Below are 25,234 nucleotides of genomic sequence, written 5' to 3'. Positions count from 1 at the left end.
TCCTTCCTTATTTCTTCTTCCTAAGTTAAAGTGAGGTCATCATCGAGATATATGTGTGTGCCTCTAAGAAGTTTCCTATTACTTAAGATGTTGTTTTTGTCCCCTATATTCCTCATTGTCACTCTAACATGTCTGTCCTTGCCTCCTCTTATCCATTTTTTGATTCTCTATGCTTGTATGGTTGTTCCATGCCAATCTAATTGGTCTTTAAAGAAGTCTTTAACTAGATCTATTATGAATTCCTATTCTCTATAGTCTCTTAGCCCTTTGATGACAATATTTGCTACTTTCTCACTTCTTTCCTTTTCTTCTCTAATCTGCCTCCGAACTTGTTTTTCTATGCTGTCATTAGAAGTGTTTGCTGGCCCCTTTACTATGTTAGCCCATGATCTAACTTCTTCAATTTTCTCTCTGAGTTGGTTCTCTTTTATTTTCATATTGGCCATGGCATCTTGTATATTTTTCATGAGTGTTTTTGTATCCTCCCCTAGCTCCTCCTTCTCCCGTGATACTTGCTGTTGTCCTCTTTTCCCCTACTTCTTTCCTTAACAATATTAATTCATACTCTCCTTTTTCCATATTAAATTGCAATTTCTAAATTTTTTCTTTAAGTGAATTGACCTCCATTGCTAGTTTCCAGTTATCTTTGGTGACTCTTTTCATTGTGATCCTTTCTATTTGGCTCTTTCTCTTCGAGTGCCCACACCCTCTCCTTCATAGTTACCAAGTCGTTCACAAAGATGTCCAGGTACCATGTCAGGGGTGTCTTCATGGGGCTGTAACTATTTGACAACCAATCCTCCACTGTGTCCATTGCCTGAGAGTTATCTGTCTTCCCTTTACCTTTGATATCATTAAACTGCTTAACTGTTTTAGAGATTTCAATCGGCTTCAAACTCTATTCCCTCGTCTTTGCTCCATTAGAAGTCATCACATTCTATTTAAAGAAAACCCAAGGTCTAGAAACACATCGTTGGCCCAAGCTAGTCGTAGATGAAAAACTTGTCAAGTGAAAAAGCATATGGATGAAGCAAAATGACAAATGGATGCGAAAATGGGATATCAACATCCATACTTGGCCGGATAGCATTAAAGAAATAAAGAAGTTTGTCATGGAAAAATTTCACAATGTTTAATGGACAAGACACATAGGGTGGAAAAAATCTTATTACATTAAAGAATTTAACCCCACTTCTAGTCATGATGAAAAGGCCTATATAAGAGCTCCTATTAATTGGAGAGAAAAAATGCTAATCGCGCAACTCAGGACTAGTTCACACTAGCTGCGATGTGAAACTGATAGATGACAAGTTCCAAAGGAAGAGTGGGCAGATAGAATGTGTTTATTTTGTAATGTGGGAGTAGTAGAGACAGAGCAACACTTTGTCAAGGATTGCTTGGCATATAGTGACATCAGATTTGGTTATATAGAGATATTACAAAACATGAACTTCAACTACTTATTCAAGGAAGATCAAGTGAAGAGAACAATGACCTTGATTATCAAACTTCAGAGGAGAGACAAATTAACCAAAACTTTGTAGTTAAATTAGTTCCGCTCTTGCCTTCGGGGGGTGATCGTATAGGTCCCATAGGCTGCTTTAGCCTTGTGGATGCCATTAAAAGCTATCATATCATAATAAAATTATCTTGATACATAGTACCAATTAATTTTTCCCCATTTATCTATATTCATTCTTAAACTTATTCCAAACTAATTTCACCATAAAATCTTTTAAAATGCCCCCATACGGCCTTCAAATTTAGGCTAACCTCGTCGGGAATCCCGTGAGTTGGGTAGTGTGATCTCCACAATTTCTCTAATGAATAGAGAAATACAGGAAATTAACTGTGCCTATCGGTGACCATTTTCTCTCTCCTCTTGCCATTTCCATGACTTAAAAAGTGAAATTAATATTCTCTCTCTAAGCCCACATTCTCTCTCCTCGTTTAAGTACCGTGCCCTGTTATACTATCATCGTTTGCTTTTATTCATTTTCCCGACACGCTTTGCGCTTCCTTTGTATGGATGGAAGGAAAGCCTGTGTGGTTGTGGTTAGCTGCAGGGTCATGTGCGCATGAGCACCGCCAATTCGATCCAGCGTACAAGGAGCCAAAACTTTCAGCAGGTTCTGTATAAATTACAAGCTATTTTCTGCTAAGTTGCAAGCATTTTTTGTTGTTTTATTTTCTGAGCTAGGGAGAAGCTAGGCCGTTCAAGTGGCTGCAAAATAGTGGTAAAAATATCGTCCTTGCGGCTGGCGTGGAGCCTATAATGTGACCGGGGGCTGCAGCATGGGGAGCACCGGCGAGCCAGAGCGCAAGAGACGCAATTTAAGTTCCATAAGCCCTCCCGTTGTAAAGAAGCAACCGCCCGCTCCCTCTTCGGATGAGAAAAAGGTCAGTTAGCTCTTGCTCATGGTTCTGTGAAATTTAGGGTTCTCTTTGTGATTATTTCGAGCCAATTCAATATAACCGTGCTCTAGGGTATGCTTGCTCGCTTTCTCTCTCATTCTAGGGTTATTTTATTTTTTGTATGGCTCTACTGCTTTCTTTTATGTGTTTGTTCAGCTAGTTATTTCGGTGCTTAAGGCTAGTTTAGTTCCCTGCATCACGGCGTCGTTTGGTTTATTCAGTCAAATGGCTGGGGTGCGTCGGTAATTCTATCTGAATATTGCAGAAGTTTTCTTGGAATACGAGATTAACTCCAACATGATTGTTTTCTATGGTGCGGTCTTTATTTCTTTGCTATGGGTCATATGAGCTGCTAAAATTCATGTCATCGGATGGTAAATGCTACTTATTGGTGAATTCAACTTCAATATGAGAATTTACATTATTCTTTAAAATTTTCAAATCGTTGCCAGGGCTTGAAGACTGTAGTCCTTGACTAGAGTATTGGTTAGAATTTTTCCTTCCATTTATGGTTGCTTGCTTTGTTGGGAATGAAAACTAGGTTAAAATTCTGTTCAACTGTGTTGCTTGATCTGCGTAGTCAAACGGGTACAATGAATTATTCTAGGTAAATTCCTGTTAATATTAAGTGGTTTGTTATGTTGACTCCGTTGTTTTACTGAAACCTACACGTATCATGCAAATTTTGCTTTTATATCTTCATTCTTGTTAATTCTACTTATCAGGTAATTCAAATGCAAGGTTTGAGTTCACTTTATTATGTCAGGCATGGAACTATAGGGACTGAATGAACAAGATCTTATACCGAAATATTTAGTAGAATTCTTTGGTTTACAGTATCTTGTGTGTTCTGTTGATGGCTGTTTCTTTCTTAGTATCATCAAAAAGACTATGGCACGGGCTTCTGTAGCAGCCATGACTTTTTAAAATATTAACAGTAGCAATTAGGTTCATTAATGTTTTTAGACTAGTTGGGAAGGCTATTAGAAGTTTTTAGTAGCTGGCGAGGTTCTCTTGAGCATTTTATAGTTGCTCAAAGTCCAGAAGGTTCCTAAAGCTGACTAAGTTTGTTAAGATATTTAGGGTAGGTGTCTATGTGTCCTTGAGGTTTTTAAAGTAGCTGGCGAGGTTCATAAAGGCCTGTAGAGTCATGGATGATAGTCACCATACTCCCTCATTTGCAGCTACCATTAGTAGCTGGCAAGTTTCTTTAAAGTATTTATAGTGGCCAGGGAGATCCTTTAAGGCTGCCGAAGTGACCGTAATGTTTGCTTAAGGTTCGTTCTAATGCAAGTGACACTATTGAAGAATTGTCTTTTGTAGATAATACATGGTAAGATGTTCCATTATTTTTCTCTATTTGACACAGACACTTGCACTAAAATATATATAGACGTCATATCAAATCTCTTCCCTTGTGCATGTTCAAGGTCCAGCCTTGTCGGAGATGAGTCTTGTTAGCTGTGTGTAATTCCTATATTAGCATGATAGTTATTACCATTTCTAAAATTACTTTATGTTTGTGTCTTTTTCACTATTCCAGTAGTCTGTGAAGATTTGAAATAGTAACAATGCTGTTTAAAATTTGTTTTGGACTGTCTCAGACTTGCAAATAGTACAAGTTAAGATAATTTGAAGTTTTTCTTTATTGGCTCAGAAACCTTTTAATTTTTGACTGAAATCAAATAATTGCAGTGATTTTCATTAGTTTGTAGATTTAATAGGCTAGATTAGTAAGATCTTTGCACTAGCTTTAATAGGTTGAAGGCTCATATCAGTGACAAAATTATATCAATTAGTAATAAAAATAAAGATCTCATGGATTAAGTTTGCAGCATGGGAAAAATAAGTTCTCAACATAGTTTGTTGGGAGATGGAAAATTAATTTGTGAACATAGGTCTTCACATACTTGAATAAGTCTATTAAGCCTGTTAGCAGAAGTCAAATTTATCCTTTTCATTTTGATTGAATAGCTCAACAGATTTTGTACATTGGAAGACAGAAAGCATATGCTATTCTTCGAGTCATTGCTAAGTTGCACAATCTAAGATGAGTTTCTCTACTTGTCAGTTCAAAGTAGCTTGATCATTGCATCAGAGGAAAAGGATCTCTATATTCCTGCTTAAATGGGTTCACAGTTTATGTGAAAGACAGGAGTGAATGCCTTGTCACTGAATTGATTGTTTCTCACTTTCTCAGTGTGAGTCTTCTGGAATCAACAGTATAGCTACCTAAAATTACTCAAAATTAAATAATCAAATATCTTTTCCTTCACTGAACTTCTGTTTTAAATTGACATAGCTCGGTTTAAGACATTTAAACTGGTTGATACTGGGTAATTCAAAATAAAATGCCAATTGCAAAACTTGAAAAGTAGGATTCTTGCAAACTTGTAAAATAGGATTCTTTGAAAGCTTGTTTGGTTCACAGCAGTGTGTCAATCCAGATATTATTTATTGCATCTTGCTATCTATCTCACTTGTAATTTTGTAAATAGGACCTTCTTTCAGCATGTTTATATTTAGGGCTCATGTCACAGAACAAAATTTAAACGTTATTCATAGTTCTCGCTTTGTTCTATTTTGTTCTTTGTCATTGACTATGGACTGCAGCTAACTCCTTAATTTATAAGTCTAGTGTACAATTTAATAAGATTTCTGTAATCCACAGAAAGAGGCATTTATAAAACTCTGATCATTTTGGCAATTTTTGCATTGCCTGTAGGTTGATGCGGCAGTTCTTCAATATCAGAATCAGAAGCTTTCTCAACAATTAGAAGCTCAAAAAAGTGAGTTTCATGCCTTGGAGAACAAGTTTAATCAACTTCAAAACAAACAGGCTAATTATGATGACACACTTATGGTGGTAAACAGAATTTGGAATCAGGTACCTTTCAAGGTTCTCTTCCTTTTTTCTGAAGAGTTTTTGTATTTTAATAGATGTTTTGCAGTTCTTCATTTCAACTGCTAAGAGCCTAGTTGTATTGGTAAATGTCAAATGCTAGCTGGTAGATGATCTCGAATTGCTTGCAATACGAGCCGGAGGTTGCATAAATGGAGTTAAGATTTTGGATGCTTCTGAAACTTTGGAAGGCGAGATTCTCTTAGCCAAAAGTAAGGCATCATTCCGTTTTCTTAGGAGGCCAACTTTTGTTATCATTTTGAACTTGAAAGAAAAAACCTCTGTATCACAATAGGCTTATGTTTTTGATTTGATAAAAATTAATGTGATTAATTTTTTTCCGAGTATAAAGGTTCATTTATGACACTTGGAGTTCTATGAACTAAAGGTTTCTATTTTATTTTTTGGCAATGTCATCCTTTATAACACACTAATAATTATACATTCATTTGATTTTTCAGATGGCAAGAGTGCATCATGTCCTCCAGAGGCAACCTTCTTGCGTAGGCTTATGGAAGCATGTAACTCAGACATATGTGTTGCAAATGCTTCCACAAATGAGGTAGAAAGTGTGCTTATGACGAGGCATGCATCCACAACGAACACGATGCAAATTTTGGTAAAAGCAATTGATTCTCATCGTGCTAAAAATGAGGAATTGTCCCTAATTCTGCGAGGGAGGCTGACTGAAGATGGTGAGGGTTCTTAAAAAATGGCTTTTAATTTCGTCAATTTTTTTCTGCAGGCAGCATGTATATTTTGGTAGGAAAAAAAATTGGTTAACACGTGTTTGCATCTTATAGAGGCTAGCAAACAACTCCAAAATAATGATGACAACTTAAGGGAAGAAATTAGAAACTTGCGAGCTGCAATTGATGCACTTCACTTGAAGCATAAACATTATGCAAATGAGGTTCGGACTCTGCGTGACGGTCATGCAAAGGATCAGTCTGAGATTAGACGATTGACAGGTAAGTAATGCGCATTTGCCTCTAATATATCTGTTTACTATACTTATTATATACATTATGTATGCTTCTCTTTTTTGAAACTATTGTATAAGCAAAAGTTGACCAAACGCATTTGCCATTATAAACCTAAACATGGCATCTGTTATGAATGCTGCATGAGCTTTGCATGCATTAGATGAGATGTTGAGCATCTGCAAACCATTCCACAAAAATGAGGAAAGACTTAACATGAATGGCTTTTTTTTGTTTATGCATTTCAAGGTGAGTTGGACGAGATCATGGCAGATCTGGAAGAAAGCAAATGCAAACTTGCAAGCCTGAAATCACAGAGGGATGCTTCGCTTGGAGCATCTTTCCCAGGTTTACACTTAGGGAATAAGAATGAATCAGGAGAAAGATCTGGAGAGAAGTCCAGGAAATTACGGGAGACAGAAGCAGCTTTGGAAGAATTCAAGGTGAAGTGCCTGTCTTCTGCAACTTTGAATGAGTTGGGGTTAGCAACTACTAAAAATCATTTCTTTTGGTTATTGGATAACAAGATTATGAATATAATTTATAGTGGTATCAATTGTGGATAAAGTCTGAACTTGTTTTGTTGCATCGGTTTCTTATTTCTTATAGACCTTGGCAACAAATCGACTAGTTGAGCTCCAAGAGGCACATGAAGAGAAGTTGAAGATGTCACAGCAGATGGATCACATGCAGGTAGTGATTCAAGTATGCTCTTGTTATGGTGCAATCAGTTAGAAGTCTGAATTTTCAGATGTCAGTTGTATATACCCTGGTATGTATATTATATAACTTTTTTTAACTGTCAGTGCTCATAATAGTTTCATATTTCTTTACAGGATTCTTTAAACAATGAGAAACTTGTTTTATCTTCTAGACCTTACCTTTTATTGAATGACCAAGCTCAGCGCTTGAAATCTGAAGTTGATCGCTATCATTCCATGGTGGAATCATTGCAGGTTTACCAACATTAAACTCACCTTGTCTGCTTTCAAATTGAGATTGATAGATCTACATGAGTGCCTCCTAAACATTATTTGTTGTTATTGTGCAGGCTGAAAGGGACAATTTAGTGCGGCGGGAAAAAGAAATGAACTTGAAGGTTGAAAGCTCTGATATTGCAAGAAGAGCAGCTGCTCTTTCTGAAAGTAGAGTAGCAGAGTTAGAGGCTGACTTACAAGAATGCATGAATGAGAGGAATTTACTTGAGAATAGATTAGAAGAGGCTTTACAAGAGTCAGGTATAGTTTCCAAACAAATGCTGCAGTGATGTATGAAAAGTAAAAGCAAAATTTGTTCTGTAATGTTTCTTTGCATTGCATGCAGAAAATCTAATCTTGTGAGATAAATGCATTTGGAACTTTTTTAGGAAGGAAAGACATAATTAACGAGTTCAAAGTTATGGTTTCGACTTTACACAAAGAAATGGGAATGATGCAAGGACATTTGAATAAATTTAAGGAGGCAGCTTGTGAAGTCCATTCATTGCGAGCAGAGGTTCACTCACTTACAAGAATACTAAATAGAAAGGTAATGACATTGACAACTATTCCTCCATAGTAAAATTAAAAATAAAGATGTTTTAAACTTTGTTGAAGGCTGAATTAATATGTCAACTTGCACAAATGAATTGATGCTGGTATTGCAGTCAAGTGAATGCAAGAATTTGTCCGATAAATGTGCTTCCCAGGCTTCTGAAATCAAATCATTGCAAGATCTGGTATGCTTATTCTAAAAAAATTGGTATAGGCTTTAGTTTGCTCAACTGCTTGAAAAATTATATGAGTGGCAATCTATTCTACTTTTCAATAAATGGTATGGGCTCATTGATGCAGGTTACAGAATTAAGGGAGACTGAGCAAGAGTTAAAGTTAATTCTGGAGATGTATGGGCGGGAGTCCACAGATGCTAGGTAAGAATCAACTGAAATATTTTCCTAGGGAAAACACTGCCTTTGTCTGTTGTCTTTGTAGTCTGTAGCTAATAATATTACAAACTAGTAAAACATTTTGATGACTATACTTCATTTAACATTAATCTTTTATGTTGATGCTATGTCTTGAACATTTTTTTTCTTTCATTCAATAGAGGGATCTGTTTGGGTCCTCAGCCATACCAAAGAGACCAAGATAGAAATAACACCTTTGGATACAGATCAAACAAAAAAGCGAGAAACAATCTCCAAAGCTATAAGATATTGACTCAAAACAACCCCAAATATTGCAGCTCCCTACCTAAAGAAGTAAGTTCCTTTTAACTAGTCAAGGAGGAACAGTAACCGTTGAAAAAAGCCAACCCGGGGGAGGCAATAATGGAGGAGCAGTAATCAATAAAAAAGGCAACTCAGGGTAGGAAATCTTACGCATAAGCTGATATAAGTCTTCAACTCCATCTTGAGAGTCACTCAATTGTCCATTAGGCGCTCTTCAGTTGCTTCCTGCACTTAGAGTGAAGTGTGGCAACTTCTGAATTGTGCCCCCATGCTTCCTGGGTCTTTCCACAGTTCTCAGCCTCACAGAACCAATACCTCACATGCAATTGAAAACCTCCTGTACTGATTGAAAATCCTGAAGAAAATCACTCCCTCCCCTTATCCGGAACATTTCGTCAAAAATGTCAAATCACGAATTTGCTGCTTCAAAACCTCAAATCTCTTCGTTCCAAGATCATCCTGGGAATTATCATGAGGCTTGTCCACATAAAATCATTGAGGGAACACTTGAAGGGACCAAAAATATTCCATGGATCCTCTTGACAAAGTTCATATTTGGCACCGTATTCTGCAACGTTTTTGAGCTCTGCTTGTGAGATGACCAATCCATTGTGAGATGACCAATTCTTTTACAATAAAAAATACCTGAAAGATAGGCTCTCAAAATTTGTAAACTTAGTTATGAGCCCTGAGAGGATTGGGTAGAAAGAAAATGGATAATAGGACGGGAAAGGTTCACCAACATATATGCCATCTTGCAAGGCTACAATGGAGCCATCCTAATCAGATTTCAAAGTTGCAAAGGGACCAATCTTTTTTCATAGCAACTGGATCAACTTCCAGTTTACAGGTTAGCGGGAGATTATAGTACTGAATGAAAAAGTGAACTTTCAAGAAGTGAACCTTGTTTAGGGATTGGAAAATTAAGATCTTCCTCTGCTAATTCCTTGCAGTCACCTGAAACACCTCCTACATTGGCACTGCTGTGGTGGTGCCACCAAGCTTTGTGGTGAATTTGCAAAACTTAACTTATTGTCCCTTTGGCAGATTTTTTTCAGCATTCAGACTAATCTGTTATCTTCTCATTAACAGCTTTTTTTTCCTACTTCTTTGAGTTCAAACGAGGTAATAATTTTTTGAATATTTAATTTTTAGGTATTTACTAGGTATCTAAAAAATGTTCATTTAGCTTGTTATCTCTATAAGACTATATCACTAAGATCCAAGTCACAGGATGATACGCCAAATTTCATCCATGAAGTTGGAATTTCAGCGAATTTTACCCTTTGCGAACCTATATCCAAATTTTATGATATTTAATATTAAATTTGTTATTGACAAAATATTATATTATTTTAAAATAATATTGAGTTATTTAGTTAATTATTTAGCAATATCAATCTATTTTGACAATTTTGTGTATATATTACTTCCATTTAAAAATAAATAAATTTATATGAGTTAAAATTTAATGTTGATTTTTTCCCAAATTTTTACCCTTGCCAAGTTTCATCCAAATTTTATGATCGACAAACTTGAACTTGAATTCGAATTTGAACCTTGTGACTTAGATTAAGACTTTGGTGATATTAGATCAACTTTGAAGTGATATGATGGCTTGTCTCCAACCATAAATGGTATTGGGTCCTTGATAACTCTGAGTTAGCTTGAGTGATCAATTAGGAAGAACACTCGTTTGGAAAAATTCTTTAACAAATGGATATGCTATCTACTAACATTTATCAGAGATCTTCTGGAAAGGATTTTGATATCAATTGTGCCAATTCGGTAGAAATGGAAATGCCTTGGCATAAAAATCAGCAATGTCATGTGGCTGGCGACTGCTGAGTGCTGCCATATGTTCACAATCATCTGCTGTTTGAGAATCCAGGGGATCAATTTTATTATCTGAATTCCATACACAAATGCATTTCAAAGTCTTATTCAAATTAAAGTTAGACTCCATTAAGTATTCTGGAAAATTGCTGCTGTATTTTAGTTGCTAAATTATAGGATATTTCTTTTTCATGTAACCCTCATAACCTCAGTGGAAGTTTAAATGCCCTATGTTTTGGTTTTGCATCATTAGTTGAAACTTTTGGCAGGAAATTTAGCCAAAGTGGAAGTCATGTTTTGTGCCGAAGTTTTCAAATTTAACAACTGCTTAAAAACTGAGAGGTAAAGAAGGTGGGAAGCCCAATCTAACAAAAAGTCTTTATATAGCACAAAATGAATTAAGCGAATGAGCTGAAAACTTGTTTAGTAGTAGACTGACTTTCGGATTCATGAATATCAAGGAAAGCTCAAGAAATTGAAAGCCGGTGAGTTTGAGGAAGGCACTGATTATATTTCTGACCCTTTTGGCAATCACATCTGTAATGGTTTATTTGGTCCAAGTTTATTGTAGTTTGTGTCCTTGTTTATGCCAGTGGAAACTTTTGGGGACTACAAATGACAACAGATTAGCAGAAAATGATAAAATGAAACATTGGCACTGTTGAGTTTTTTAGCTTACGTTGGAACTTCTGCGTAGGTTTAGTATGAATGTGTTGGAGTGGTTCTAGTTATTCTATTCTGTGTTTCACTTTTAGTGATTAAAGTGAGTATTTTAAAGCAAATTGATGTAAGAGCTGATAGATCTGATACCATGTAAGAGTCACACAAGGACCCAATCTTGTAGGATTCATGCAAAATCGAAGACAGCCTTCCACAAGAGAGTAGAGTAAGAGAATAGTTTGCTTGATCTTCAATGCAGTAATGACACAATGATCAATAATGGATCAATAATAGCACTTACATAATGTACACATGAGGCCGTGCTTATATAAAGTTTGGGAGATAGGACAAGGCAAGACTGTGAAAAATGCCTTTCCCTTGTGTCATGAGACAACTAAAGATAACACTAGAAAGATTATTTAGATAAGGTGAAAACAGGAGAAGAAATGCATCTACTGACAGCAGCAATTAAGCCTAATAAGGTGTAGGTAATCACTAATGGCATAGAGTTATCTTCCAACTTGTCTCTTGTCAGAAATAAGAATGCATTTTGGAAGATTAGAGTTTCAACTGAATTATTAATAAAGATGGAAGATTGATTTTCAAAATTTCTTTCAAAGGATTGAGAGACTTAGTTTTTTGAAGGACTGAAAAGCTGATTGTAATTGCCAGAAAAATATATTACTTCTTAATTTTTGTACAGCTGTAAAGTGTTTATTTGTGGAGATTTCCTTGTAAGTTCTTTAAAGGAATGAAAAACTGTTTTTTCTGTGTTCGCTTCAACATTTTGAAGTTTTTATTATTGCACTATTATTACAATGTCACTTTACATTAGGATGTAATTGCTAAGTTTTGAAATTATTATCACAAAGAGAAAAACTAGCTGAGAGGAAGCATAAGAGATATCAATAAGTTTGATGTTTATTTATAAAGTGTTAGGAGTCCTATGAGTGAAGACAAAAATAAGAACAGACTCAGCTAGATGAGTGGCAGAACTTAAAAACATGTAAAATAGTATCGAGGAAGTAATTTATCAAAAGAAATTATGGTGATGGGTGTGAAAAACAGAAATCAAGTAAGAATCTTTTCCTGAAATGCATGGTAGTAGATAGACAGATTGAATTCCATTGTACTGAACAATTGAATTTTGACAAAGATTTTGACCTGTTTGACCTGTTCCCTGGTTGCAATGTTTTTATGTACTAAGTGGGTCATTTCATAAATACTCATTAGTGACTGGGATGATCTTGGATGAAAAGCTAAATTTAATTTTCTAATGAACTTTGGAAGGGATCGACAAATAATAACTGATCCATAGACACTATGAATATCTAACTACTTTCTTTACTGACATACATCTTGTTCATTCTAGTTACTACTGATATAGTTGTTGATTATAATGTAAAACGTGCATAGAACTGCTGTAATTTTTTCATTTACAGTTAGTAAGTTTAAAACTTAAAACATTCATAAGGAAGATAATAATGCTAATTAGAGAGCATTACTGCTCAAACAAGGAAACACAGCATTTGACTTAGAATTGCTCATCATCAGAATTCTTTATGGAAGAGTGAGAAATCACCTCCTTAAGTCACTAATACCCTGCTGATTAGAGAGATTTCCTGCATCCTTCAGTCCTTACATATTCCTTAAACATTCAAATTGTGACTTCCAAATACCTGTGAACATGCACAAGACTAGTCGACTGATGCAGCTCGGTATTCTTACAGTCAATTACAGTGTGAGATAAACCTCTTCCAATGTTATACAAATGTTCATATAACCCTCATTCCCAAGATTTTCTTGGGGGGAATCCTAAATAGTTCAGGATTCAATAAGAGTGAATCCCAAGTGCTTAAGCTCTGCCTTTGTCCCCAAGCTTTGTGATATTGCCACACTTGTGATGGTTTTAGCCTCAGGCAAAACCATCTTTTGCAGTTATTTTTTGGCCTCAGTTGGAACTCTCACCACTATCAATGGTAGAGGAAAATGTCACTAGTGGTCGTTATTCACGGTAGGTGATGCCTTTTGAGTGACCAGATGACTGAAGCATTTTTTTTCTTGTTCTCTGAATTCTCTGCAACTCTTTTTAATGTTTGCTTTATAAATGAAGTCTAATGTCTTATCTGGTGTATAGGAAATCTTTAAGAATGAGGAACATCATCTAAGTTAGTCAATGGATGAACTTGACTCGACCATTTTTCAGATCAATATTGATGTAACAAACTTCATTAGCAACAAAATTGCATTATCATTTAACTCATGGTTTTTGATATACTGATTAGTGAGATCCATAAGAAACTAATGGGATGTTTTGACATTTGTAGAAGTCTGCTTTACTAGACTGGAAACTCATGTAACAGATTCAATGGGAAATGTATGGACAAGCATATAATCCTTAGATCTGCCTATATCCTAATGCCTAACGTTTTTCTTCAAAGTACAGGTAATAGTAATGAGAAGCAAATAGATGGCCATATGGACAGTCGATCATGTATGTCAAGAGGATATGAGCCGGCATGTGTGTTGAATTTCTGTTAGTCACATTTCCCGAATAAAACATTCCTGCACAGAGGTTTAAAATATATCAGCTAAGTTTTTAGACCAAAATCTGAGCAGTATAAGGCACAACTAAATTCCTTTTCATACATGCCTTAGTTGGAAGCATTTGCAAATCTCAAATGAGTGGGTGTAGAATGCACATTCTAAATCTTTACTTTTAAGGCTAAGCCCAAGCAACTAAATTCATCAACCGACCATCAACCACCAAACTAACAACACCCATGACTATTAAGAAAAATAATGCATTATTATTACTAATAGTCATTTACATTAACATGATGTAATATTTAATTTCATTTTAACAAAGTCTAAATATTAAACTCAATTGCTGGACACGAAATCCTCAGGTAAAGATCTTAAACCCAAAGCATCAAAACATAGACCCTAAACACTAAACTTATTTCCTAAACCCTGCTGTCTAACCCTAAAACTAAAGTCCTACATCCAGATAAGTTTCTTTAGAGATTGCAATGCTGGGTACACTTCTTTGCTCATACCTTGTAGTAATAGTTGTTGGTGGAAATAGAATACCAACTTGACATGGAAGGTCTTCGTGAACTCTTTTAAGTAGTTTTCTAATCTTTGTATGTATCCAATACAAGATTTGTTGGCCATGAAAACCAATCTGTCTCTTTATTGTGGTCTGTCCCATCACACCATCTTCAAATCCATGAAATGTCTTTATTAAGATGACTGATGCATTTGCCTTTGCCTTTATTAAGATATGTTGTCATTGATTCGCTATTGATGAAACAAAACAATGGGAATTGTACAAAACCTAATTTATTTGCAATAAATGTGTGAATCATCTGATACTGATCTGATGTATCTTCTTTTCTAGAGCTTGCTATTCCTCTTTGAATACTAGAGATTGTCAAAATCAAAAGTGTTTAGCCAGATTTGAGATTGTGTTGGATTATCTTGCCACACATCTCAGATTTAAGTTTGGTGTTTTTTGGAAATTATTCAGGATCATAAAATAAAAACCCAAATAATCTAAAAGAATAATATTAGATTGATGAAAGAAAATATCTCGAAATAAGAAGAAAAGAACTTCAGTAAAATAACTCTTCTATCTATCTTTATTCAATAATACTTGACTTATGCAAAAGTCAGTCAATCTCCTCCGGCAGGCTTAACTACCCTGCTTGCCTCCCCTCATGCTACAGCGGCACATTACCAACCATCCAGTATGGGTTCAGCCTTAAAAAAGAATGCGCCTTTGAATTGTAAAGTATTTCAGGGAAAGGGTCATGTTTGGAAAATTTTGAGGATGTTGAACTGTAGAATGAGGCAGACATTATCTTTCTTACTTTCTCTTAGACCCTTCTCTTACCTTTCTCAGGATGAGACCCTATAAACTGGTCAATGCTACTATTTCAGGATCTTGACTAGTCAGGAAATATCTGGTTGATCACACATAGTAGTTCAATTGCTATGTTGTTAGGATCTTGAATGGTCAGGAAATACCAGGTAAAATCAGATCCGAATTTGGAAAGTTTTTCCTAGTCTTCAGCAATATGTTTTTAGAAAACCATCCAAGATATTTCAGGAGTAAAGTGGGTGGTGCACCATCAAGCCAAATGGGAAAGAATTTTTTAAGAGAGCTGGTGGTTTTTCTAATATTGTCCTCTGTAATGGTATGTTAGCATATCTCCTTGGTCAAAGAGGGGCTGGCAAGGGCTCACGGTTCAGAACTTTTCTGTATTTCTATATGCACAAGGCCAAGCCAATGTTTATCTATGGTTTATTATGCATGTGACAATTTATAGCTGATTATATCTTGAAGAAGTTTGTTAGAGTTTTGTCTCAAGTTTACCTATTCCATTTGATAATAATAAATATATTTTGCTAGCTTCTATCAGATTGACGATAATTGATTCTTGACTATTTGTTTATAATTTTGAGTGAAAATGCTAATGGAAATATGGACGCGCTATAGCATAGTCGGGACATGTAAGAGAATGGGAACTTAATATACTCTTTGCTGGGACATTTATAACGCAGGGATGTCATGGAGGCAAGGCAAGCTGAGTGCAAAGCTTGGGCACAAGTTCATAAGCTGAAGTCTGCTCTTGATGAACATAGTTTGGAATTGCGTGTCAAGGCGGCCAATGAAGCTGAGGCAGTGTGCCAGCAGAGACTGGCTGTTGCTGAAGCGGAAATTGCTGACTCAAGGCAAAAACTTGATGCTGCAGAGAGGTAGTTAATCTTTTCTTTTAAGAAGATATGTACAGATGGGTTGCAAGTTTACTAATGGTCAATGTTATATTGATATATTGTGCTGACCCATCTCAAACGGTGTCGCTTTTCTTCAGAATTTCATGCTGGTTTGTTTGATCTTATTTGACTTGACATTTTTCTTAGGATCAATGAAATCATGCAAAATGAAAATCTATCCCGAAGATCGGTCATAGTAGAAGAGCTACATTTTCTTAGGTTGAAATGCTAAAATGAAGGACAAGGAAAACATATAGAATCCTAAAGCTGCAACTAAATTATATTTTATCAGTGTAAGATTATACATGTAAATAAAGAACAGTTTGACAAAAGATTATATTTTATCTAGCCTAAAAGTAAGCAATGTTTATCTTATTGAATCTTTGGTGCGGGAAGAGCTGTTTGTTTGGAGAGTTAATATCTCTATTTTATTTACTTTCTTACTAGATCTAAGCAACTAAGAAACAAATCTGATTGCTTTGTCAAAACTATAAAATTATAGGGAACAATCTCATTGCTTGTACGATGGGGTATGTTTCGTATCCAAAAAAAGTGGGTTGAGAGAGCTTAACAACTTTCAAGCACGAAAATATTTTGTTTAGTGTAGGCAGTCCCCATGGAGAGAACTGAGCAAAACCCTCATTTGATTTGTTGAGCAAAAGAAAATTGAGAAAAAAAGGAGCAGTAAGCTCCCTACAAAATCTCTCTTTGACGTGGGCATGTACCCTATTGCTTAATAGTAAACAACTTATGCACCTAACCATGTCTAGGTGAATTGCTGTCAGAAAATTAAAACATCGGAACTTTTATGGTAATATGAATGGGTTTTAGATTGAGAATCATAGTGGGTCCTAGTTAATAGCAGAGGCAGAAATGTTCATTTGACTCGTGTCTAGTGAAACAAGTGGAATTCGCAGATTGGTTTGTAGTCACAGTTTTATCAATTTGGTCTTGCTATTTCACTACAATTGCTTTTGACTTGGTAAAGATGTAAAGCCGAGGAAAAGTGGGTTTGATTATATTTTAAAATACCAGTTAGTTAAGTAGGATACTCGTTGAGCTTGGGGATTGAAGGTGCAAATAAGAGGTTATTGGCCAAGGTAATAAATTATAATACATTTTGTTGTGCGTCTCTGGATGTATTTGTGACACATGTCCATAGCAAGGTGCTCTTTTCCGTAAATTCAGTAGTGAATACCAATAAATTGTTGGTTAGGCCAAAATTTCATGTGACCTGCGTCTAGTGAAATAAGTGGAAATTTCAGATAGCTTGAAATTGGGTCATATATAACCAAATGACCAGTTATATTGAGGAAGTTTGAGCTTGGGAATTGTTTGTGCAGATAAGAGTTATTGGCCAAGGTAATAATAAATTTCTTGTTTCCTTACATGCAGATGTGTATGTTACACCTGTCCTTAGCAGCAAGGTGATTTTCTCCCCATATTAAATAGTGGATGCCAATACATGCTATTATAGATCGATATATACAACAGGGATAAAAGTCTCCATTTATAAGAGATCTCATGTCGTTTTTTCTAAATGAACCACTTGTTAATAGAAGCCAAAATTAGAAACTAACTAAACTAACTAAGATGACCTTTAAAAAAACATACATTATTCAATACCATCTCTGAAGGTCATCGTTCTATCTATCCTATAAAAGACACAATCTGCAGGTCATTTGGTCACAAATGCATATAGAAGTCTGCTTCCTCTTGGTCACAAATGCATGTAGAAGTCTGCTTCCTCTTGGTCACAAATGCATATAGAAGTCTGCTTCCTCTTGGTCTCAAATGCATAGATTGCTTTGCAAGATAAGCCTACTCCTGAGACCCTCTCTGATTCTGCAGAAATCCTGGATAGGACCAAGATAACTTCAAACTTTCCAATCTGATGTTGGGAAAACAAAGTTGTCCCTCCCTGTATTAGAGACACCGAGTCAACTTCTGAAATTAAAACTGTGATTTTGAGGAGAAAATTGTTAAACCTTCCAATATTTGAGAAAAATAGTTACATTTAAAAAAAATTGACAAAAACTTTTGCAGATGATCACTACAACCTGAAATAGATTGCAAGATGATTTTTGTGGCAAAAATGCCAAATACTTTAATGATTTTTTGCAGGAAAAATTAAAAATCTTGAGATCAGCAACACCAGTCACGATTTTCTTGGAAAAAATTTAGAAAACCCAGACATGATGTTTGAGGAGAAAAATTGAAAAATCTCAACAATAATTTTTTAGTATGAAACTTTAAAACCAAATCATATTTTTTTTTGGGACAAAATTATAAAACCCAGTTATAATTTTTGACGAAAATTCAAAAAACTATGAAAAGACAGATATGATGTGCAGAAACCCTAGGCCAGAGAAAAACTTGCAGATCGATTATTGTAAAAAAATCTTGAAAAAGAGAAAGCTGGTGCAAGACTCTAGGGCACTGATATGCAGAGCCACCACAATTTTGTAGACCCTAGGGCACAGAAGTATGTGAAAACCCAAAGCTGAAGATGACTGTTGATTTTGACAGAAATTACCAAAACTGTGAAGAATGTGTTAAAAATGTGAAGCACTAGCCTTTGAATCCCACCATGAATGTGGCAGGAAAAAATGCCAATTTTTCTTAGAAACTCTCAAACCAGGAAAAAACGACGGAAGAAGTCACACACTGGCCACAAAATGAACCTCCTGTCACAAGGCTGAAAATTGAAGGACCCACTGGCTGTAAAATAAACTTGCTGTTGTGAGGTAAGTAAAATAAAGGATACACTGGCCTGAGAAACAATGCTGCTCAGGAAAGAAGCCTCACAGGCGAAAAAGACACAAATTTGCAGCTTCAAACCTTTAGATGGCGCCTGCAGTATAGAAATGAGTCAGAAACACAAAGAAAAATTGCGTCAAAAGGAGTGAGCTGCAAAAATATAAATGTGGGCCACGAAAATCACGACCTTTGAACATGTCATTTGCATATTTAAATCCATGAAAAATGTTGCAAACCTTTTTTAAACTAAAAAATAATTAAAAATTTTCAGGAAAATTTTCAGGGAAGGGGCTCGAATTTTTATTAGGAGATTTGTCAAACCTTAAAGAGCCCCATTGATCTGTTCTCATACCATGTGAGCATATATGACGATGTTTCTAAATGAAACACTTGTTAATGGAAGCTAACTAAAATAACTAAACACACTGGCTCGATAAACAATTCTGCTCAGGAAAGAAGCCTTGCAGACCAAAAAAACACAAAGTTGCAGCTTCAAACCTCTAGATGGCGCATGCAGTATAAAAATGAGCCAGAGACAAAAATAAATTGCCTCAAAAGGAGCGAGCTGCAAAAACATGGGCCACGAAAATCACGACCTTTGAACATGTCATTTGCATATTTAAATCCATGAAAAATATTCCAAACCTTTTTTTTTAAAATTTAAGAAACAATTAAATTTTTTCAGGAAAAATTCCAGGGAAGGGGAAAGATTTGCTAACCTTAAAGAGCCCCATTGATCTGCTTTCATACCATGTGAACATATATATAATGATCTGCTTTCATACCATGTGAACATATATATAATAGAGACAAAAGGTTCTATTTGATAAGGAATTACATGACGATGTTTCTAAATGGTTACTCCTTAACGGAAGCCAGAACTAGAAACTAACTAAACTAGCTAAGATGACCATTAAAGAAACATTACATTATTTAGCAGTGTTATAAGGAGATTTGTCTACCCTCCCACTAGGAGGCAGAAATGCATCTCAGAGGCACTTTGCTTTTATGGAGACCTCAAAAAAGGTTGAAGACTTCATGATGAAGTTTCCTAGAGTCTCTGGGTCTCTGAATCCAAAAAGTGAAGTTTCCCCAGAATGTCTTGATTAAAAAAAAATGTAAAATATAATATTATTAAATTATTTATGTATTTTGTACCTCATTTTAATGTTTTTTACTGCAAAAATTAAAACCAACAACAATTTAAATCATTTAATCATTTAAATTTTTTATTTAATAACTTAAAAACATTAGAAACACTTTTAATGTTTTTATTTTTATTCCAGAATCCAACCCGACCAGCAATAATTAGAAATATGTTTTATTTATTTAGATAATAACATGGAATCCAACATGGAGAGATGATTTTTTGGAGAGCATGATAGCTGAAGACCTTGAGATGGATGATCACAGCCTTGTGGAGTAGATGATAGTATCATCATCATACTAGATACTAGATAGATTTCTGATTTTGTTTACAGTATTAATTTTGTGATGTGAATATCAGGATTTAACTGTGTGATTTTTGAGTCAAACTCGATGACCCATGTTTCATGAGTAGTGATTCAACATGAATCCATCTCTCATGAGAATAAATGGAACACTTAGCACTCATTGGATCTAGGTGATGCTCACAGGGGTGAAGCACCGGAGTGAGCATCACCTAGATCCAATGAGTGCTAAGTGTTCCATTTATTCTCATGAGAGATGGATTCATGTTGAATCACTACTCATGAAACATGGGTCATCGAGTTTGACTCAAAAATCACACAGTTAAATCCTGATATTCACATCACAATTTGACTAGCTGTGGAAATCATCTCCTACTTAGTATTAATTTTTTTCATTTTTGTTTGCATATCAGCAATTTAGCATCAAACTATATATTTTTAGATTTTAAATTTGAACATGTAATGATAATCTCAGTGAATATTAATCTAATATGATGATGATCATATGTGATATTCAGAAATCAAATATGACTATGAGATACAGTAATGTGAGTTTTGAACTATTTGACTCTTTATTATTGTGATATTGCTATTAGTATTTACTTTAGTCTTTTAGTTTTACAGTTTTACTATTTTGTATTTAGTACTAGACTGTTTAAACTATTAAAGAAAAATTGCTGTCTCCAAGTACTCCTGTCTTCTTTTTTTGAAAATTAGGAGTACTGGTACTAGTACCGTTACTGGAGACCTCCAAGTCTCCCCATCTCCCGGTAACCTTGTTATTTAGTAATACATTGTTGGAATTTTTTTGTGGCCATAACATGCCCATTTCCATTACAAGGCAAACAAGTCAATTTGTTAAAATGTTGGAAAACAAGGTTAATTACTAAGAATGTTAAGACTGTAATTCATCCTGTTGTAGGTGTTTCCCATAACCCATAATAGATATTTCTGAATTTACTGAGGTCCGTAAACACAACAAAACTCATCCTTAAAGGAAGTATGATGTCTGGAGAATCATAATGTTGACTGACTTTGATTTCATTTTGTAGAATCATTTAATATGGCCATGTGTTTAAAGTTGTCACTCCCAGGGCTCTGAGCGCATCGTACGCCACATTCAGAAATTTGAGGACAGTTCTATTCCAAACAATTGCAGGAGACATTCACTAAACTAAATGCTGGAGTGCTAGACATGAATCTTTTTGAAAACACAGAGAGTGATATCCACCTAACAGTTGGCCAATTGGTTTTGCAAGACATTTCCAAGCAATTGATTATATTCTACTGTTAGGTAGTCAGGCAATTAGTGAGGAAGTTCATCATTACTCTTGGGAAGGCCTTGTATCCAGTTTTGAGACATTTGCTTTACCAGAATTTTTGTGATTTAGTAAATTCACATTTTTTTATTGCTATTATTATTACTTCACTTTGGTTAGGGTACAGTTGGAGTATAGTTGGGTTATCTAATATTGTTTATGTGAAATATACTATTGATGATACTCTGCTGTTGCATTATTCTTACAGTTCACAAAGACAGCTTTATGGCCTTGTTTGTTGTTGCAAGCCTTGTTTCCATTTGGTGAAACATTAGTAAAGCTAGGGCCATTGTCTTAAACACAAATAGTGGTGACCTATCCAGTCTTCTTTTCCTATACAGTTTTCTTTGAAAGAGCGGTGAGCATGAAGTCTTTTGGAAGTTATATGCTCGTTTTCTATTTTTGGAATCATAGTGTTTTTAGAGAAATTTCCAAGACGTCCATAACATGCCTGATAAACACAGGTATTAATCCTACAGTTTTAATGTTCTATAAAAGTTTCTTCCCACTAGGTCAAGAGAAAGTTTAAACTCTGACACATCAACATAACGATTCATTACAAATGGATGGTTGCTTAGCATTATACAATTGGAGCTTCTTGGCCCAACCCATTTGCTCTATCTTTACCAGTCTCAGAACCGCAAGTTTCTATTTTGGGCCATGAGAGATGCCCTTGGTTGGCACTTTGTTCTACAGATGGTTCTCTGTGCCCTAGTAGACAATTTTTTGTTGACACTCCTAAATTGTCACAATGCTTTGATCTAGTACATCTCTAAAGGTCAATGCCCTTTACCTGAGTTCCTTAGATGACCCATATTCTCCTGTGTGCTTTCGTTGGTACATCTGACAAATGGAAATTCATTCATGTCCTATGTACCTCTCCATACTTGCTCAGCCCAATTTCTATGTCGAACATTAGTTATAGATTTCAGAACCTTTGGCTAGCTAAGGGTACACATCCATGAGTCATCCGTTGAGCTTGACAAGACATCTCTTATGTTAATAGGACCTGTTATCTTTGCACTTGTAGGAAGTTGAGGTTAGCTTTTCTTTTCTTTTTACAGTCCTATATGCTTTGATATGTTGGGGAGATATCATTTTGCACAGGTTGCAGGCAGTTGTTTTTCCACCTTGTAAGTGCTCTGATTAGAGACAGCTCGACCTTTTAGAAGCTGTTATTTCTCAGACACAGAACAATATAGAGGACCCCTAAGTCTGCGAGGCTGATCGCTTATTTCAATCCACTACAGGTAGTCTCAGCATGCAGTGTCCTTATCATATTGTTAATTCATTAAAAAAGGGCGATGGATCAGTTAGACGACATTGTTCTTTGTGTATTTCTGCAACAGTTTTCTATCACTCCCAACCCTATTATGAGAAGTGGGGGGTCTACACAGAGGGATTGCCTGTTTTCTTTACCTGATAATTGCAGATGTTGTTTGGTTATCTTGTTCAAAGTCGTGCTAAATATGATACAGAAGGGAATTCCTTTTGTTGCTTCCTGGTTGAACTTCTTCACTAGTTCTATATTTTTTGAAGGTTCTTAACCATGCAGGGCAATTTATACTTGTACTATGTCTTATGAATCAGAGTTTAATCATTTCAGTTTGCTCACGAGGATTTGTTTACCTTCTGTTGCAGTTTGTGATTCATTATCTTATTCTTGAGTATTTTCGACCTAGAATACCTCTTCTATAGCATATTGTACTTTGTGAGCCCCACTTATCTGTTTTGTTTAATTGTGAACATAAAGATCAATTTTTCTTACCTTTTATGTTTTGACCAATTTGGTTTTTTAATGATGCAAAAAATGTGTGCATAATGTTGCCCAAGCAAGCTTTATCAATGCTCCCTTCACAAAAATATATATAGGAGGTGACATGCTAATGGATGTCTGATTCTTCATATTGGAGAGACTGGATTGTTTCCTCTACTTGTATGGCAACAATATGTCTTACTATTGGGATTGTTTTCTCACTGACATCTGTGGAGAATGTCTTGATTATTTCAAATATTCTTTTGGCTCATTAAATAGTAACAAAAAAGAAGGATTAAGATGTTAAATCTACTCTAACTCACGCACATTTGAAATGAGTGTTTGCAAGCTCATCGTATTGCTTGTACTATGAAAGGGGAAAGATCTTCAGTACCATTATACCTAGTAAAATTTTAGTGCACATAATTGTCATCAGTTTTCCATTGACCCTAGGAATATGGGCATTGATTGGGTCCACATGGGTTTTCGAAGTTTGAATTATTATGATATAAATAAATAAATCATTTTCTCAAAATGTTGGATCAATCAAAAGAACTATGATCAGTAATATGTTAACTCATGCCTAAGGTCTTGTAATTCTGATCTGTATTAACTCATGCCTAAGCTCCTGGAATCAAAAATCAGATTTGTGCAGCTCCTTGGATTTTCATGGCTACTGCTAAACTAATCTTTAATTGGCAACAGTACCTGTCTTGAGATTGAAGATGTTCAAACAGGGACTTTTTGGAGCTCATAAGCACTTTTATAAATTAGACTGGACTATAATTGATTGTCTATTGGCCTTGTTTTGGCTCTCGCTGCCATGATACTGCATCAGATTCAGCCTTGTAGAAGGTTTTGTGATGCTCTGTTGTCTGTATTCACTTCTTCGGAAAGATTTGGTAGAGGGAGATTACATTAGGCCACTTTCTGGCTTTGATTCATTCCTAGCACGTTCTTTACTGGCATTAGCTGTTTACTTTAAGATTGTTAGTTTCTCTTTATTTGCTGGGGCGATGTCTTATTCTGTGTCTCCTTGGTTGTTGTCATGAATTATTTCCAGCATTTTGTTCATTTGCTTTTGCATGGATGTTTCCTGTGGCTGTTGATTGAATAGAGCATGCTCAAGCTAGGTTCCATGGGCATGTAAAATCCAGCAGTGAAATGGAATGTTCTTGTAATCATCAAGTTGCTCCGACTGAAGACCACCTACTTTCAAGCTTAATATTATCACTGACAAGCCTTGGTATCTATGTTGCATGGGTACACATACGCACACACCTGTGACGCGTACCCACGCAGACAAATACTGGGTACACGTAACCAAGTACTGGGTACTCAGTGGAGAGAATCATATCTGAGGACCTGGACTGAGATTTCTGGTTGTTTTGTTTGTGTATCTGCTTGTTGTTTATCAAGCTTAATTCGACAGGAAATCAGTTTGAAACTTTGATAGAATACTGATTAACAATAAACTTTGTCACTGTTCAAGGCAGAAGTTTATCATTTGCAACATGTCATTTTTATATGATTGGTGATCTTTTTGTTCATGATTAAAGTCCCCACCTTAGCATACATTATTGTTACAAACATTTTGCAAATTTGAAACTGAAAACAATATATTACATCTACAAACTTTATCACTATTGTTGTTTTGAAAAACCATTGTCATGACTCATATTTTCTGATTCTCTAATAAGAATAAATTAGATTAAAAAAAATGACATATCCCACTATTTTGAAAACTAGCTGTACCCGTTTCCTAGCATCCAATTGCTCCCATCCCTGTGGAACCTTGCAGTTGCTATGAATCCTTGGTATTAAAAGAAGCTTGGAGGATGCAGTAAATTCATCAGTGCAATGAACAATTATTCTTAGAGAAACTCATCCCAAATCTTGTATGAGAGTAGCATAAGACAGCCAAATGAGGATTGCACCTGGAAGGCCATCCGCTCAGTTTAAACTTTAAAGCAGTTGCCCAAGGTTTCAAACAAAGACTAGAACTGCTATAAAACGAGGTCCCTCTTTATAAGACAGTTCTTTTCTGATTTTTAAAAAAGAACAGCCATCACATACCTGTTTGGTATCATTAATATATCTAACAGAGGATAACGTCTTTCATTTGCCTTTGATCTAACAGTTGAGGCTTTTAGCTCAAGTC

At 35.5% G+C, this 25,234-nt stretch overlaps 1 protein-coding gene across 1 annotated transcript in view; it reads left to right on the top strand.

The window, feature by feature from the left end:
* Window positions 1–1,980: 1,980 nt before the first annotated feature.
* LOC149551235 (E3 ubiquitin-protein ligase BRE1-like 2) overlaps window positions 1,981–25,234 on the top strand; it is a 58,491-nt gene continuing 35,237 nt past the window's right edge. The window contains exons 1-13 of the mRNA XM_089786794.1: window positions 1,981–2,400; window positions 5,141–5,302; window positions 5,421–5,529; window positions 5,779–6,012; window positions 6,121–6,288; window positions 6,550–6,743; window positions 6,910–6,993; window positions 7,137–7,256; window positions 7,352–7,538; window positions 7,667–7,827; window positions 7,946–8,017; window positions 8,133–8,209; window positions 15,575–15,769. Coding sequence (XP_089642920.1) covers window positions 2,296–2,400; window positions 5,141–5,302; window positions 5,421–5,529; window positions 5,779–6,012; window positions 6,121–6,288; window positions 6,550–6,743; window positions 6,910–6,993; window positions 7,137–7,256; window positions 7,352–7,538; window positions 7,667–7,827; window positions 7,946–8,017; window positions 8,133–8,209; window positions 15,575–15,769 — 1,868 coding nt within the window. The 5' untranslated portion in view covers window positions 1,981–2,295. The remainder of the gene's footprint in view (window positions 2,401–5,140; window positions 5,303–5,420; window positions 5,530–5,778; window positions 6,013–6,120; window positions 6,289–6,549; window positions 6,744–6,909; window positions 6,994–7,136; window positions 7,257–7,351; window positions 7,539–7,666; window positions 7,828–7,945; window positions 8,018–8,132; window positions 8,210–15,574; window positions 15,770–25,234) is intronic.

This window comes from Cupressus sempervirens, chromosome 6 (genome assembly GCF_028749045.1).
Source record: "Cupressus sempervirens isolate cs-2001-9-10 chromosome 6, ASM2874904v1, whole genome shotgun sequence".
Lineage (NCBI taxonomy): Eukaryota > Viridiplantae > Streptophyta > Pinopsida > Cupressales > Cupressaceae > Cupressus > Cupressus sempervirens.
The sequence above is the reverse complement of the archived record's forward strand: the minus strand, read 5'-3'. Positions and strand labels throughout refer to the sequence as shown.